Source organism: Hydra vulgaris, chromosome 05 (assembly GCF_038396675.1).
Source record: "Hydra vulgaris chromosome 05, alternate assembly HydraT2T_AEP".
NCBI lineage: Eukaryota > Metazoa > Cnidaria > Hydrozoa > Anthoathecata > Hydridae > Hydra > Hydra vulgaris.
The window spans coordinates 11,129,751-11,146,448 of NC_088924.1; the positions used below are offsets into that span (position 1 = coordinate 11,129,751).

The 16,698-nt window shown below is 27.2% G+C and overlaps 1 protein-coding gene across 1 annotated transcript in view; it reads left to right on the plus strand.

Moving 5' to 3' along the window:
• The window catches only part of LOC136071852 (vacuolar protein sorting-associated protein 11 homolog), a 138,414-nt gene that overhangs the window by 21,865 nt on the left and 99,851 nt on the right, over positions 1 to 16,698 (plus strand). Inside the window, exons 3-7 of the mRNA XM_065797352.1 lie at positions 373 to 424; positions 1,766 to 1,887; positions 2,665 to 2,715; positions 2,941 to 3,006; positions 3,082 to 3,179. Of these exons, the coding sequence (XP_065653424.1) occupies positions 373 to 424; positions 1,766 to 1,887; positions 2,665 to 2,715; positions 2,941 to 3,006; positions 3,082 to 3,179 (389 nt within the window). The remainder of the gene's footprint in view (positions 1 to 372; positions 425 to 1,765; positions 1,888 to 2,664; positions 2,716 to 2,940; positions 3,007 to 3,081; positions 3,180 to 16,698) is intronic.

Genomic DNA, 16,698 nt, shown 5'->3' on the forward strand with positions numbered 1-16,698 from the left:
GTGTGTGTGCATGTATATATATATATATATATATATATATATATATATATATATATATATATATATATATATATATATATATATATATATATATATATATATAAAAGAACATTAAGAACATTAGGCACTCTATTTTGTAGAATGCATTTTAAAGTTGTTATATAATATAAACCGCACATACTCACACAAACACACACACCCACACACACACACACACACACACACACACACACACACACACACACACACACACACACACACACACACACACACACACACACACACACATATATATATATAATTATGTATGTATGTTTGTATCTATGTATATATATCATTAATATTTTCTGTAAATTGTAAATATTTTTCTAGGGCATTACAATAACATCGGCATCAAGTGGAAGTGGAAAACTTTTAGTAGGAGATATCTTTTCAAATTCCTTAACAATCTTAATTATGAGACGTGTCACGTTATTGCAGTTCAAATTTTTGAGTTTAAAAAAATCTGTGTCTAATCACAACTTTTAAGTTTTACTGTTGACCTATATGGTTCTGTTACTGTAGTTACTGTTGAACTTTATATTATGAAGGTAAGCAGCTGTTCTAATTAAATAAAGAGCTTCATGCTTTTTAAAAGTAATACAGTACAGTGATACTATATATTTCTGACAACATGATTTTTGAAGAATACTTAGAAAGAAAATCAAAATAAATAGTATTTTAAGGATAGTTTTAATGTTTTGGTTTTATTTCTTTTCAAGTCAATTATTATATTTTTTATATTTTATAGTGTTAGTTTTACAGGTATTAGGTAAATAAGTCTTTTTGCTTTTAATTGCTTTTGATCGTTTAAAAATTGCTCTATTGACACAAATTTAGAGTCTAGATAAGTTATTGTACTTTTTGCTGCATGACTACAGTATGCATAACTTTTTTTTTAATTTTTAATTTTAACTTTACTTTGTTTTTGGTTAGAATAATCTTACCATGTATTTGGTTAGAATAATCTTACCTTGTTTCTGGTTAGAATAATCTTACTGTGTTTTTGGTTAGAATAATCTTACTGTGTTTTTGGCTAGAATAATCTTACTGTGTTTTTGGTTAGAATAATCTTACTGTGTTTTTGGTTAGAATAATCTTATTGTGTTTTTGGTTAGAGTAATCTTACTCTGTTTTTGGTTAGAATAATCTTACTCTGTTTTTGGTTAGAATAATCTTACTGTGTTTTTGGTTAGAATAATCTTACTGTGTTTTTGGTTAGAATAATCTTACTGTGTTTTTGGTTAGAGTAATCTTACTCTGTTTTTGTTTAGAATAATCTTACTGTGTTTTTGGTTAAAGTAATCTTACTCTGTTTTTGTTTAGAATAATCTTACTGTGTTTTTGGTTAGAATAATCTTACTGTGTTTTTGGTTAGAGTAATCTTGCTCTGTTTTTGGTTAGAATAATCTTACTGTTAGATTTATAACACATGTAAAAAAAAATAAAAATAGATCAAAAAACACAGAGAATTACACTACTAGATATTACATTGTGTCAACTGAAAAAATTAAATAAATAACAAAAATACTTGACCAAAAATAACAAAAATACTTGACCAAAAATAACAAAAATACTTGACCAAAAATAACAAAATACTTGATCAATATAAATACTCATTAACAACTTTTTTGAGTATAAAAAATGCAAATTTTTGTAATAAATGTATGTATGCATGTATGTATTTAACATAAATGCTGATTATTTTCTTTAACTTCACAAAAACATAGCCAAGGTTATTTGCATCTTTTAAATCGTGACCTTCAGCTTACTTCATTTCAAATTAATAAGATTAAAGTATCACATCTATTTCAGTTAAAGCAAAATGAAGTGCTTGTGTCAATTGGGGTATTTTTATTATTTTTTAATTTATAGGAATAATCAATATTTAACCTTTTTTTTTAAACTTTAGAGTAATTCCATGTAGAAGGAAGACATTCATCCTACCCAACTCCTTATTTTTGTTTATTTTTTAACCTCCCTCCCCCCTCCTTTGCTTTTATTTATTTTTTATATTCATAGTGGTCAAGGCAATTGTTTTGTTACTGCTATATAACTGTCGTGGATACAAAAAAATTTTAAATAAAAGAGATGTTAGGCTGTCTTTATCTAAAATGTTGTGTTAATGTGAGAAATAGAAAAGTTTTATTGAAAAAGAAAACAAAATCTGCTGTAAACACACACAAAAAATGTGAATACAAAAATGAAAAGGGTTAAATAATTAAATAATATGCAAGTATTAAAGTTAAATTTTACATCACTTTAAACATTGATTTTTTGTTAGGAATAAATGTGACTAATGTAATTTTTTTTTACATGGAATTGCTTTATATTTTATTTTAAAATGTTGTTTCTTATGCAATACTCATGAGTTTTAGAATAAAAATTCTTTAATAAGATAAAAAAAATTTCATTGTTGGAATAGTTTGCACAGACATATGAATATAATCATAATGTAAATATAAACATAAAATAATCATAATGTAAATATAAACATAATATAGACATAATGTAAATATAAACATAATATAGACATAATGTAATTTTAGATGATCAATATATGTAAGTTGTCTACTGTTAACATTTTATATTCAAAAAAATTTTATGCATTTTTATTATTTTTAGAATGACGAAGTTGGTATTAATCCATTAATTCAAGTGTGGAACTTTCATAAGGTAGAGTGAGGCATATGTAGGCATATATATATGTTTATATAAGGTTCCATGTGGTAATTCAAAGAAAATTGAATATATATATATAATTTTTTTTTAACCACATACTTTTTACAATAAAAAAAAGAATTATAAAAAATAGAAGAAAAAAAGGAGAAAAATCCTAATTTTTTAGTGTTATTTTAAATAATTTAGTGCAACTAAATTTTAAATTCATTATTATTTTAGCTTGATAAAAAAGGCAATCCCACTTTGGTCTCAAGAGCACCTGTTACTGGCACAAAACCTTCAGAGGTTAAAGTTTAATATTCTTATCCTTTTAATTTTGCTTTAAACAAGGTTGTTAAATTTTTTTAAATTTAAAAATAGGTAACATGTCTTTCGGTCCATGAAAATTTAACTCAAATGGCGGTTGGTTTTGATGACGGAACTGTTGTTGTTTTTAAAGGTGACATCATGAATTCTAGGTAATATGTTTTCTGTTTACTTGAATAAATTTTTTTTTTTTTTTACATAAGTTGATCTCTACAAGGCTACAGGCAACCAATATTTAATTCAAGACTTTAACATAACAAAAATCAATGTTTAATAGAAAGCTTAAAATGCTGCAAAATATAAAAATTAGGAAAGCATAACAGGAGAGAGTTCCAAAGGGTTGATTTTTTTTACTTTAAATAACTTGATTAAATTTTTTAAATTAAAAAAAATCTTTTAGTAAAATGATGTAAATATGTTAAATGATGAGTATTCAGCATACATACAACACAACAGATTGAATTTTCTAGATGAAACAAGAGATGGTAACTTATGACAGAGTCTCATAAGTTATCATATCAAAGTTTTGCTGCTATTAGAGATGAAAATTTCCTGGAACTTTTCAATTAAGGGAATTTTCTGGATAATTTTCAGAAATTTTAGAAATTTCGAAAATTTTCAAAAAAAAAAGATAAATTCTTTTATAAGTAGTGGGTAAAATTTCATCTCTTATTTAGGTAGATATTATAGACAATTTTATTGTAATTAAATTTTACTTACCTAAGAAAATGTTTTGTATTTTACTTTTAATTTTGTTAAATAGACATTTTAATTAACATAAAATAGCTTTTAAAATGTTTAATACTTTTAATAACTTTTTTATAAATGCTTGTTTAAATAAATTTATGAAACAGTTTTTGTCTTTACTGAAAATTAGTATAAAGTTTTTGTCTTTACTGAAAATTAGTATAAAGTTTTATATAAGTTTTATTGTGATTTATATAATATGTAAGAAAACCTTTGTGAAAAACAATTTTTTGCTATTTTGTTGAGTTTTTTTTATAAAATCGTAAAGTTTTACTTAGAAAGACTTTTTTTCAATTTACAGTATTTTAAAATTCTTGATTCAACAACATTTTTGGTTAATGGAAGGCAAAGTCTATAAAGAATTATATGCAGCAGAAAAGCAAAATGTCTGCTGCTATAAAATCAGTTTTAAAAAAAGTTTTATGCATATTAAAAAATAAATTAGGTTGCAACTTTTTGTGGAATGTGTTTTCTAATGCCATTTTTAAATAAACTATTATAACCTAGCATAGTTAGTGTTGTTATTACTTAACTTTTATAAAAAACATTTATATGCAATCTTTACACATAACAAAAGTTATGTTTATATGCATGTGTATATGCTTCCTATTTTATATGCTTCCTATGAGCATGTGTATATGCTTATTTGATATTTTGTTGCTTTAAAAAACTCCAGATAAACTCCATGATAAAATTTGTTAATCTAAAAAAGACTTTATTTTTTGTCTTTGAGAAGATTTTACATTGTAGTTAAGAAAAGTAAAGACAAGAAGTATATTATAGAAAAGGTAAAAAGTCAGGCTAACATAAAAAACATATACTTTTCACTGTTCTACAAAAGTAGTACACGTAAAAGATATAATTCAACTTAATAATCTCTGAGCTTTTTTGATAATTGCATGAACCTGAAATTAATAAAGGGCATCATTAGAAGGTCCTCACAAAATAAGACAATTGTATTCTACACAAAAATTGAAAGTTTATAATAGAGTAAAAACAGAATTAAGAGTAAGTAGGTAATAAGCCCAATAAAAAGTGACAACCGTAGTAAATGTTAGTTTTGCATTGGAATGGACTTATTTGTAAAATATATTTATCATGATCACCCTGCTGCTGGTAATATAAAATCAAATTCAATTTTCCTAATCAAAACCTGTTCTGTTGCTTTGTAGGATTCATTTTTTATGGCAAAGACTAGGAGAAGTTAACTTAAAGTTAATTTAATATACCGCCTGTCATGTGAGTGATTATTGAGTAAAAGCTAGAAAAAGTTTCTTAATGAAAACAGCTTCATATAGTGCAGCTTCATATAGTTCTAGCTTCTTTCTTGTAAAAGGTCTCTTAAGCAAAGAAGGGGATGCAAAACATGTTGAGCAGCCTTGCACCTCGTTGTAAATGTAAACCTTATTTTCTGGCTAGGATGATAAATACCGAATCTTTTTATCTCTACTCATGAATATTTGCTTGCACCTCTTGGATGGTGGCTGAGCAATCCTTTTTATTATCTTCTAATAAAGGTATAAAGCTAAAATTCAGTTCTATGGTTTTGAGGCTAATTAGTAGTAAGTTTTCCTGAGCTCTGTGGTAACTCTCAAAGAGTCTGGTTCCATTAACATCTTTTTTTTTTTTTTTTTTTTTTTTTTTAAATAATTCACCTCCCCAAAGCTGAGAAGGCCACTACAGATGAGGAGGCTACTTGTGGTTATCACCCTCTCTCAACTCTATAACTCCGAAACACGAACCTTAACGAACAAGGCTGCTGCGCTGAGAAACAAGTTGAGCACGGTACTACCAGGGACGTGGTGGGAATCGAACTCGGAACCTCTCGCTTACAAAGCGAGCGCTATACCACTACACCACTACCGCATAAAATACCAGAGTGCTGATAGTCCCATGATCTGCATGTAAAGTTTTCGCATAATGAGATCTTTATTATGATTTTGTGTTAGTAGGAATAAGGTAAGGGTGCAAATGCATGATACCCTAAGCTTATTGCTTAGGGTGTCTTGCACTACCTATGAATGGGTCATATGATTGAGTCAGCTCTCTATTAATTTAAATCATAAATAAAGTATCAGAAAGTTTTGAGCAAAAAAAAATTAACTAAATTGTTTCAAACTATTTTTTATAAATATTTGTGGTCTTTAAAATAATTTTTTATCTGTTGAATCTTAACACTCATAAAATTCATCAGATCTACTTGGTTTTTGTAAGGCTTATTTAAATTCAGCTATTTCTTTTTCAGATCTCAGTGTTGGCTATTATCATTTGATTCACAAAAACTCTAATAGTCATATGCTTGGCCTGGACATATACTTATGTATTAATTCACCTATTTTGCAAAACCAATCTTTTCAATGTTATTTCTGATTAAATTGACCAAACCCTTTCTCATTATCTCTTAGCTAATGCTGTTGCTATTTGTAATTTTAATGCTTATCACACTGAATAACTTGGCTCTAGTACCATATGCTGATGATACAATACATTATACAGTATTGTGAAGAAGTTAAAAACCACTAAAGAAAAAAAAAAAATTTTTCAAATAAAATTAATTTTTATTCTAAAGATAATAAAATAATCTTTTTTTTCAAACATAAATTTTTTTTGAAAATTAATTAATAGAATCTATAAAAATAAGGATTAATTATTAAGAGTTAATTTTTTTAATATTTATTTTGTGAAAAAGTTAAGAACCACAAAGATTTTTTTGTGCTAATTGCGGCGGAAACGTCTTTTTTAAAATTTATTTTTACCTTTTTTGTTTAAATATTCTATACCTGAGTCATTACCAAAAAACCAATCAAAGTATTAAAAAAAAAGTATTTAATTTCAAAAAGAAAAATTATTTTCTTTTAAAAAATGAGCAGAAAAGCTATTACCTATGAAGATCATGTAAAAGTAGTGGATTTTCACCAGAAAGGTAAAACCGCTCGTGAAATTGGAAAAATAATAAAGTGATCACATAGTTCGGTGCTAACAATCATCAAAAGATTTAAAGAGAGGAAATCTTATGTTGATTGCCATCGTTCTGGAAGACCGCGTTTGATGACACTCAATGATGATCGTTTTTTATTCAGGTTGGCAAAGAAAAATCGAACCATGCTGTCGCATGAGTTAAAAAGGGAATGGAACAATATGTTATTTAAAAAAGCTGTTCTAAAACCACGACTTACCAAAAAACATTAAAAATTGAAAAGAATTTTGCCAAAGCGTCAAAGAATGGTCTAAAGAAAAATGGAGAACAGTTATGTTCAGTGATGAGATGAATATCAAGATTGATAACTGAAAAAATCGAATTATGATTTGCAGGCAGCCTTCAGAAAAACTTAATCTCAATTGTATCATTCAATGAACAAAACAAGGTAGCAAGTCGGTTGGAATATGGTGCTGCATGACATATTATGGTTTAGTATGTTTAATATATTTGATGGTTGACTCAACTCTATTTATTACATCGATATTTTAAATAACAACTTGTTATCATCAATTGATGCACTTGAGCAAAGCGTTCCGTTCATTTTTCAGCAAGACAATGCACCATGTCACAGGGCTAAAATTGTCTCTGAATGGTTCGAAAGTAAAAATATTGAGCGTCTAACTTGGCCACCAAATAGCCCAGATCTAAATTGCATTGAAAATCTTTGGAGTTGGCTTGATAAAGAAATTGCCAAGAAAGCACCAAGAAGCCTTGAGGAGTTGCCCAATATTTTACCAACAATACTTGGAAATGTTCCCAAACATTTTTTATAGAATATAATAGACTCAATGCCAAATTGTATATATGAGTGCCTAAAAATTCATGGTAGAATTACGCGGTATTAGGTAAAAATTACCATTTTTTTTTCTGTGGTTTTTAACTTTTTCACTATTTTTTTTAATAAAAATTACCTATAAAACTTTAAATACATTTGTTTTGTTTATTTAAAAGTTTTTATCATTATTATTTTTTATTTTGTTTGTCTATTTTCTAAAATTTATTATTACTATTTTTTTACCAATAAAATATATTTGATTAAATAAAAATTTAAAAATAAAAATAAATTATGATTTGTTTTTTGGTAGTTCTTAAATTTTTCACAATACTGTATATTTAGTGCTAGACTAATATATATCTAGTACCAGGCTATGCTGGCATTTACTTAGACATTTAACATTGTGACTTTTTGTCCAAACAACGCTAATCATATACCTTCACTCCTTTTTTATTTTTCTCTGACCATAGCTTGTGCTTATTTTCTCTTTGTTCTCCTTTTTTAGGTGGTTCAGACTATGCTCAGACCTCATCAAACTTTCATCTTGTACTCATTTTACATCTGATTCATCTATCATTGATTTCTATCATTGCACTTCTCACTACTACCTAATGGCTTTTTGTGATTTTAATTGTTGTGATTTTTACAAGATTTTTGAAAAAAATTGGTACATTTGAGTTTATGCAAGATTTATAAAAAAATATACATTCATGAAAAATTAAATGGTACTAAAATAAAATAGTACCAAGAAAAATAAAATGGTACCAAGTAAAATAAAATGGTACCAAAATGAATAGTAAAAAAAACTAAATGGTACCAAGATGGATTCTTGTAGTATATTATCTTATATTATCTAGTATCAGCATAAATCTAGGTGACTGGAAATAAATAGTGTTTTTCATCAATGATGACAATAATCAGAGTTTTTAACAAGGCTAAAAATAGCTAGGCCAAGTCAAAAAGTTTTAAGGCCAAAGACTAGAGTTTTAAAACCAAGGCCAAGAGTTTCAAGGCCAAGGCCTAAATTAAACGCAAAAAATTTCAAAGCCAAATACATAAATTTTGGCTTTGCGTTAAGGCCAATTATTAACAAAACTGCAGGTAACAAGTGCTGTGACACCACATGTTGTGAAATTGTTGAAAAGTTATGCGCAGAATTTAACGAAGTCGCTAACAAAATATATTTGGAGATGATATGAAACCCAAAAACATAAAAATAAAAAAATTAAATTTTAATTCTTTATTTTTATGTATTTTTGTGCTAAAACACTAATATTAACATCTTTTAATTAAAAATATGATATTGGTTGTTAGCATTAAATGTCATAAGCATTAGCTATCACTATATAGCCTATAAGTCATTTAAAAAAACATCAGAGTTTCAAGTAATGAATCAGACATACGAGCTTTAGGGTATTACCACTTTGAAAAAAGATATGTTTGGCAGGAGCTGATGTTGCAGGAACACAAAAATACTTGTCAAATATATATTTCTAATTTTTGATTATTGTTTCATTGCATATAGTTTTTTTTTGTAACAAAAAATTATTTTGATTAAATTCTAGGGAACTATTCGTTCAATATATTTTGTTTTTAAAAATTGTTTTTTTTATAATTCGCAAAAAGACTTTTTTTTTTTTGTGGGAAAGAGCTTTTAAATTTAAGGTGTAACACTATTTTTAGTAGATGTCAAAGTGGTTTTTAGTGTTGTTCTTGAGCAAATCTTTGATAGTTCAGTGACCAACCTATTAAAGAAGGATGTTTAAACTATTTCTTATTGGTTCAAAGTTGGATTTTATATAATAAAATTATAAAAAAAAAACCTTTTAAAAATACATGACTAACAACTTTTTTGAACAGATTTATATAAGTTGAATAAAAACAGTATAAATAAATTTAAAAAAAACTTTATAATAAATTATAATTTAAATATAATAAAAACTATTTTAATTCAAAAAACCTGTAAGATTTTGTTTTTAAATCTTTTTTAAATTTTGAAACGTTTTAACTAACAATAAATGCTAAAACAAATCATGTGGCCTAATATATGGATTTATCAAATTCCTGTTAACCAATCATGTCATTGATTGTTGTTTTGAAATGGCTAGTCAAAAATAGGAATTTAAACCTTGCTTTTAAGTAAACAAAAATAACTTTTGTAAAAAAATCAACTGTAATACATTTTTAAAATGCAAACAAATTTATATTGATTTAGGTGAGCTGTATGACATCATACTGAAATAGCCTGCTGCCGGGGGCTTCAGTACATATATTGACTGACAAATAGCCTGACTCGCAGTGGAGTGCTGCTACATTGACTGAGGGTTAAGAATGGGGCAGCAATCTTTTCATCTTTTTTGAATCTTTAATTAATAAACACCTAATCTCTCATTTTAAAACTAATAACTTACTTTCTGATCATCAATATGGATTTTAATCTTCTCGTTCTACAGCTGACTTGCTAACAGTAATAACCATTAGGTTTTATTGTGCATTAGATAAAGGTGGAGATGTTAAGGCCATCACTCTTGACATTTCAAAAGCTTTTGATAAAGTTTGGCATGCTGGTTTTCTCCATAAGCTTTTTCTTATGGTGTATCTGGTAACATCTTTAAGATTATTGAATCCTTCCTTTCTAATCGTAGTATAAAAGTTGTCCTCAATGGACAGCACTCTTCTTCATATTCTGTAACTTCAGGGGTTCCTCAAGGCTCAATCCTTGGCCCTATACTCTTTTTAATTTACATTAACAATCTTCTAGATATTCTCACATATAAGGTGGCATTGTTTGCGGCCACTTCCGATCTTTCTTGGAAACCGTATATCAAATCCATTGCAAAATTAGCAACCACTACGGTTGCATCTCTTTATCAAGCTTGACACTTTCTTACTCTGGATTATATTCTCTATCACTATAAATCTCAAATCTGGCCTTGTATGGAATACTGTTGCCGTATCTGGGGCAGATCTTCTAATGCTGCCCTTTCTCTTTTAGACAAGGTGCAAAAACGCATTGTAAACATAGTTGAACCTGCTCTTGCAGCCAACCTTCAACCATTATCGCATCGTCGTAATGTTGCTTCTATTTCTCTTTTCTATAAATACTATAATGGACGCTGCTCTAAAGAGCTAGTGTCTCTTGTGCCATCTACTAAAATCTATTCTGGTGTTACTTGTTATTCAATCAAGTCTCATTCTTTTTCTGTGACTATTCCTAAGTGCTCCAAAAACTCTTATTTGTCTTGTTTTTTTCCTTGAACATCAGTTCTTTGGAATTTGTTTCCTTCATCTTGCTTTCCTGATTCGTATAATTTGCTATTTTTTAAGTTGTCTGTCAATTGTTATCTTACTCTACAATCTTCATCTTTTCTTTTTCAGTAATTTCCAACTCTAATTAGTGGTTGCTTGCAGCCTTGTTGAAAGCAAAAATGTTAAAAAATAATATAAAATACAAAGAAGCAAATAAAGTGAGCAAATGCTCACATAAATACGCTATAGTATTTCATAATATGTATAGATATACATATTATGAAAGCCTCTTTTTTTAGTTATTATACATAAGTATACTATAAAGTTAGTAATTCAGATTTAAAATAAAACAGTTATCCGATATAATGATATGAAATTAACCACAAAAAAACACCAAGTTTTGTGCAAAAATTTTTTTTTACTATTTCAAAACTATTTCATGTTTTCAACACAGCACGAAAACTTTATTTTTCATGTCTGACCTAGAACCTTAAAACTCAAGTACCGGTTTACTCTGAGCACACACGTTGACATTACCAATATTTTGTGTTCAAGCATTGTGGTTGCAGTTGGCGTTTTGATTTTGTAAAGTTGGTATTGGGTCATTCCATGCCAAATGGACCAAAATTTTAGGATTTCAACACGGACCACCTCAGGATTTGATGAAACTTGGCGGTTTGGATTATTTCAATAAGAAAAGCAATTCTTGAAAATTCAGCATAAAATCTTTTGTGGTTCATGAGATATAGTCATTTGAAATTTCTGATTATTCCAAAAACAAATACTTAAGTTGCAAAAACATGTTTTGTTCATAATTTAATATTTGTTCTATATTTTTTAAAACAAAATTTCAGAAAACCTTCTAGTTTTTTTTTATTGTATGCAACTCTAGACTTACTTTGGTAAAACTTTGGCATTGAATTTTTTTAATGTTACATTTTATCCATAATGGCTTCCTAAAAAACCTTAAAAAATTGTTTGTAAATAAGAAAAGTTGATTTTTGATAGATCAATATACAAAATCTGCAATTTAAGAAGTGAAAAGAGCCATTTTTTCAGTTTCTAATAATGTTAGGCTTCCAAATTTTCAGAAATTTTTTAATTAGATACAATTCAGTAAAAAGTTATGAACTCCTAAAACTGGCTTTGCCTAAAATTAAGAAATTTTGCCTTCACTTCAAAATACCTAGAATCAACACTGATTTTATTAAGAATTTTTTTCTACTGATTTAATAGACTTTATTGCAGTGGTTTCAGAAGAAAAAAAATAGTGGTTACTCATGGGGAAGTTACAAAATCAGAACAATAAAATTTGCACAAAATGCATTAAAAACTATAAAAATAGAGTTTTGAATGTACTATACTTTGGGTTATATATTGTTATATAAAGTATGTACATATGTAAAAGTATTTCGTAATCAGTACTAGAAATAAGTCTTAAATTAAGCTTAAATTAAACTCATTTTTTAAATAGCCATAGTCCCCTTACCCCCCCCCCTCCTTCTCTGTCTATTTACTTTTTAACATACACATTTTTGCCCAGAACTTAGAAAAAAATTGTAATCAAACATTTCTTCTCACAGTGTGTCTAATTTTGTGACTGATGCATGAAGTGTCTTTATGAGCAAATGAAGAATTCAACATACACATTCAAAAGCTGAGTTACAAACATTTAGCTTGTAATGATAGTAAAATGACTGATAAAATTTATAAGTAGCTTATTATGTAAAACTTTTCGTCTAATTTCATTACAATTTCATATCATGACTATAAATTTTGTAACATTTTTTCCTATCCCTTCACTATTAAACCCCTCCCCATTTATTTTACTTTTGTTTGATTATTATGTTTAAATCAGATTACAACTCATGCCAAGTTATTTGACTTGTCAGCACAATGCACAAGTTGATTATTTAATAAAAATATTATTATCTAATAAACAATCAATACAAACATTGAATCTTTTAAATGCTTGAAAATCAATTTTTACTAATTAACTATAAAAGTTACAAATAAATCAAATTTATAATAATTAATAGTTATTTAATTATGTTATTTATGCTATTGTACAAATGCAAGTCAGTTTTTTCTTGACCTAATAGTTCATGGCATCTACCAGTTGCTGATTGAACTTTTAAAGATGAATTTTTGTATAAAATGTGCATTATTGGAACCCAGCAAATATCTTCTTTATTTGGCCAAGTAAAAGTGTTAAAGGAAATGGACTGCTTTCTTAGCAGTCAAGACAAATATTTTCTTCAGATATTTCCACATTATCACCAAAAAATTATTTTGCATCATAAACACATGCTATATTAATTCCTGGTGAAAGAAGTAAGTGAAACTGTATGCTGCATTGTAGAAACATTTATATTAGTATACATATTGTCAAATGAGACCTGTCTCATCTGTAAAGTAGTTAATGATTGTGGTATAAAACAATGGTGGTTTCTTGTTCCTGGAATTGTTGAACAAGTAACATAACGTTCTTCTATTTTAAACTTTATGCAATCTAATACAATTGCATCATTTGAAATTTATTGAAAATGCATTCTTTTGATATTTTGTCTACACCAATCATACATTTAATCAGGTGAATTGATAGGATTTTTGTATTGCCAACCTGCACTATCACTAAAATAAATGCAATAGGTAAAGTAAGGCATCAAATCTTTTAAATGTTATATTACTACATAAATGAAACAATAAACTGTTTTTATTGTGTTGCAAATGATCTGAAATGATACAAACATTTTTACATATCTTATTTTCCTCCATATAGTAAATAACAAAATAATTCAATCTTTCTTGACTGTTGTTCCAATGGAATCCTTGTACTGATTCTTGAATTAAAAAACTGTAATTTTCAATCAAGTTTACAAATATTAAAATATGATTACTTAATAATGCTATTTTCAGATGCTGCAAATATGCTGCTTGATTTTTGACTATGTAGTGGTCTTGTGGTTAATTTTAATTGGTCTTTTTGTTGACAAGCTTTTTCGATAAAACCATCCAATGGATAAGTTACTGGAACTATATCATGTTTTTTGTTGGTGGTCATAGGTGATTTCTTCCAATTGATTATCAAACAACTCAGTAAGATACTATTTTATTGTGTTGCTATCTGAACAGTTATTGCAACTGTGCAGAATACAGTTTCGATTTGTTTAGTCACATACAACTAAGAGGTGTTTATTGTCTTAAATATCTGGTAATTTTAATGATAAATGTTTTGTGTTCAGGTGGTGTTCACAAACCCATACTTAATGGAGACCTAAAGCACCTCTTATAGGATTACACCATTTTGGTCTTAGTTCACAAAACTTAGAAAACCCAATCTTGACATCAAAGGAAATTTAAATGAACTCTAAATAAAGTTCTATATATTAAATGATAAATTAAATACTTAAATAATTTATTAGAACAACAAATACATATTCCAAAGGACATGTAAGTCCATAAAATAGATTGTCCATAAATATAAGCAAATAAGGAAAAGATTTTTTCAGAATTAATAATATTTTAAATTGGAACAAAAACAAGACTAAATAAAGAAATATTATTTCTCTTGTTTCTGAATATTGAACTAGAATATTATTTTATATTTGTTTAGAATATTGTTTTCACAAGTGGATTCTAATAATGTTCTTTTTTATTACCTAATGCAAGTCTTTTTTGAAAATGTTGTCTTTTACTGTTAACTTGGATTAAGACATACTGTTTTATACTTGAAGACATTCAAGAGTATTATTCGGATTAATAGAATTCATGAACTTGATTTTTTACTTTTTTACTAATAGATCTTCTTTTTTAGTTGATTCTGCTATTGTGCAGTGCATTTTTTTCAAATACCTTGCAGCTTTTATTATTCTTAGGGTAGCAGAAAAATAGTTTTGTGTATAGTTAATGTTCATGCTCTCAGGAACCAAAGTCAGTAATTTAGTTCTTCTGATTTTAAAGAAACATTAAACTTTGCTTTAATTAATTCCATTAGTCTGAGTTGTTCACTTTTGTTACACAGCTTTTTTGTTTTTAGTTCATCCTTAATTATATACAGAGAAACTCCAAAAACAGTTGCTATTTTCTTTTTGGTTGCAGTATTAATTTTATTCATCTTTCTTTTTGCATAGCTGACCCTGTCTTTAAGAGCTACTAGTTTTAGAGGGGAACAACCAAGGCTATTAATGCTTAAATTTAAGTTTACTTCTAAAATGCAAATCTAATTAAAATCATTATCTTTATGTTTATATGAATTGCTCCCATAACCTTCTTTGTTATTTTTAAAATACAACACTTTTCGACATTCTGTACAAAGTTTATGACCACGTATTAAATCAAACTCCTTCACAAAAGCAATACTGGTATATCTGAAAATTTATTCTAAAAATTAACAAAATGATAAAACATTAAATATGCTATTGTCTTTTAAAAAATTAATTAAGTCAATTAAATTCTAAATGCTTTTTAATTTAACTTTGTGTTTGTCAAATGAATCTCAACAAAGCTTCCATCATGCCAAGTCTCAAAGATCTTTTCATGGTAATAACAAATAGTTTTAATATGATTTGCTTTTCATCCAAATTGCTCAAGTTCTTGATCTTGCCATTTATTTTTAATTATTATTTAAAAAGTTTTGAAATACAACAAATTTAACAAGTTTTGAAATACAAACAAAGTTTTTCCAGAGTTTTGGCACAACAAATAAATAAGAAATGATAAATTTTTTAACATAAAATAAAGATTTCAAAAGTACACTCAATAATCTGCTTACAAAAGTACACTCAGTAATCTGCAATAATCAACTTTTTATTCTGGAAACAATTTTTAAGGTTTTTTTGGAAGCCATTATGGATAAGATGTAACATTAAAAAAAAATTCAATGCCAAAGTTTTACCAAAGTAAGTCTAGAGTTGCATACAATAAAAAAACTATAGGGTTTTCTGAAATTTTGTTTTTAAAATATAGAACAAATATCAAATTATGAACAAAACATGTTTTTGCAACTTAAGCATTTGTTTTTGGAATAATTAGAAATTTTAAATGACTATATCTCATGAACCACAAAGGATTTTATGCTGAAATTTTCAGGAATTACTTTTCTTATATATATAAGCCAACCCACCAAGTTTCATCAAAATCTGAGATGGCCCATGTTAGACCTTCATCCACTTAGCATAAAATGACTATTATAAGCTATTTTTCTTTAAAAAGACTTAAGACTAAAAAGATTAAAGACTCAAACTAAAAAGGCTGATTAGTCATTAAAAAGGATTTTGAGTAATCTTCATAGTTTTTAAAGATTAGAATGTTGCCGGAATGTTACAAATGTAGAAACAATAACTGCTAAGCTTACTTAATTTTATTTAATTAAAAAAACACTGAATCAAATGCTTTGACAGAGAACAGAAAGATTATAGTTATATTTTCACTACCTTCAATTGTTCTTAAGTATAAAATCCAAAGCCGCTAATGAATTAAAAAAGCAACTTTTACAAAACACACAAACCCATTTGCTAATAATTTATTAAATGTCTAATGATTCATTATAACACCTCAACTCATATAGTGCAGTATTTACTTTACTGTAATTGTGGCTTCTAGAGGCGTTTAGATCTGTATTATTATCTAGGTACCTTGTATGGTTGAGCATAATTAAAATTATTTAATATTGGGATTTGCTATGCAATAGCAGACACTAAGAGCAGACAATAAGAGCTATGAAACTTTTGTAGATCATTATCTTGACAAGTTTGCACCTTTGTGAATGTAGGGTTTTAAAAATCTTGCTGAAAAATTGAAAGGAGTTAGTTCTATTTCAAACTGACAGAACTATGATGGCATATTTACAGTACTGTAACAGAACTTTTTAAAGATCATCAATAGCAGATGAGTTTTAGAACAATAGAATAAATTTTAT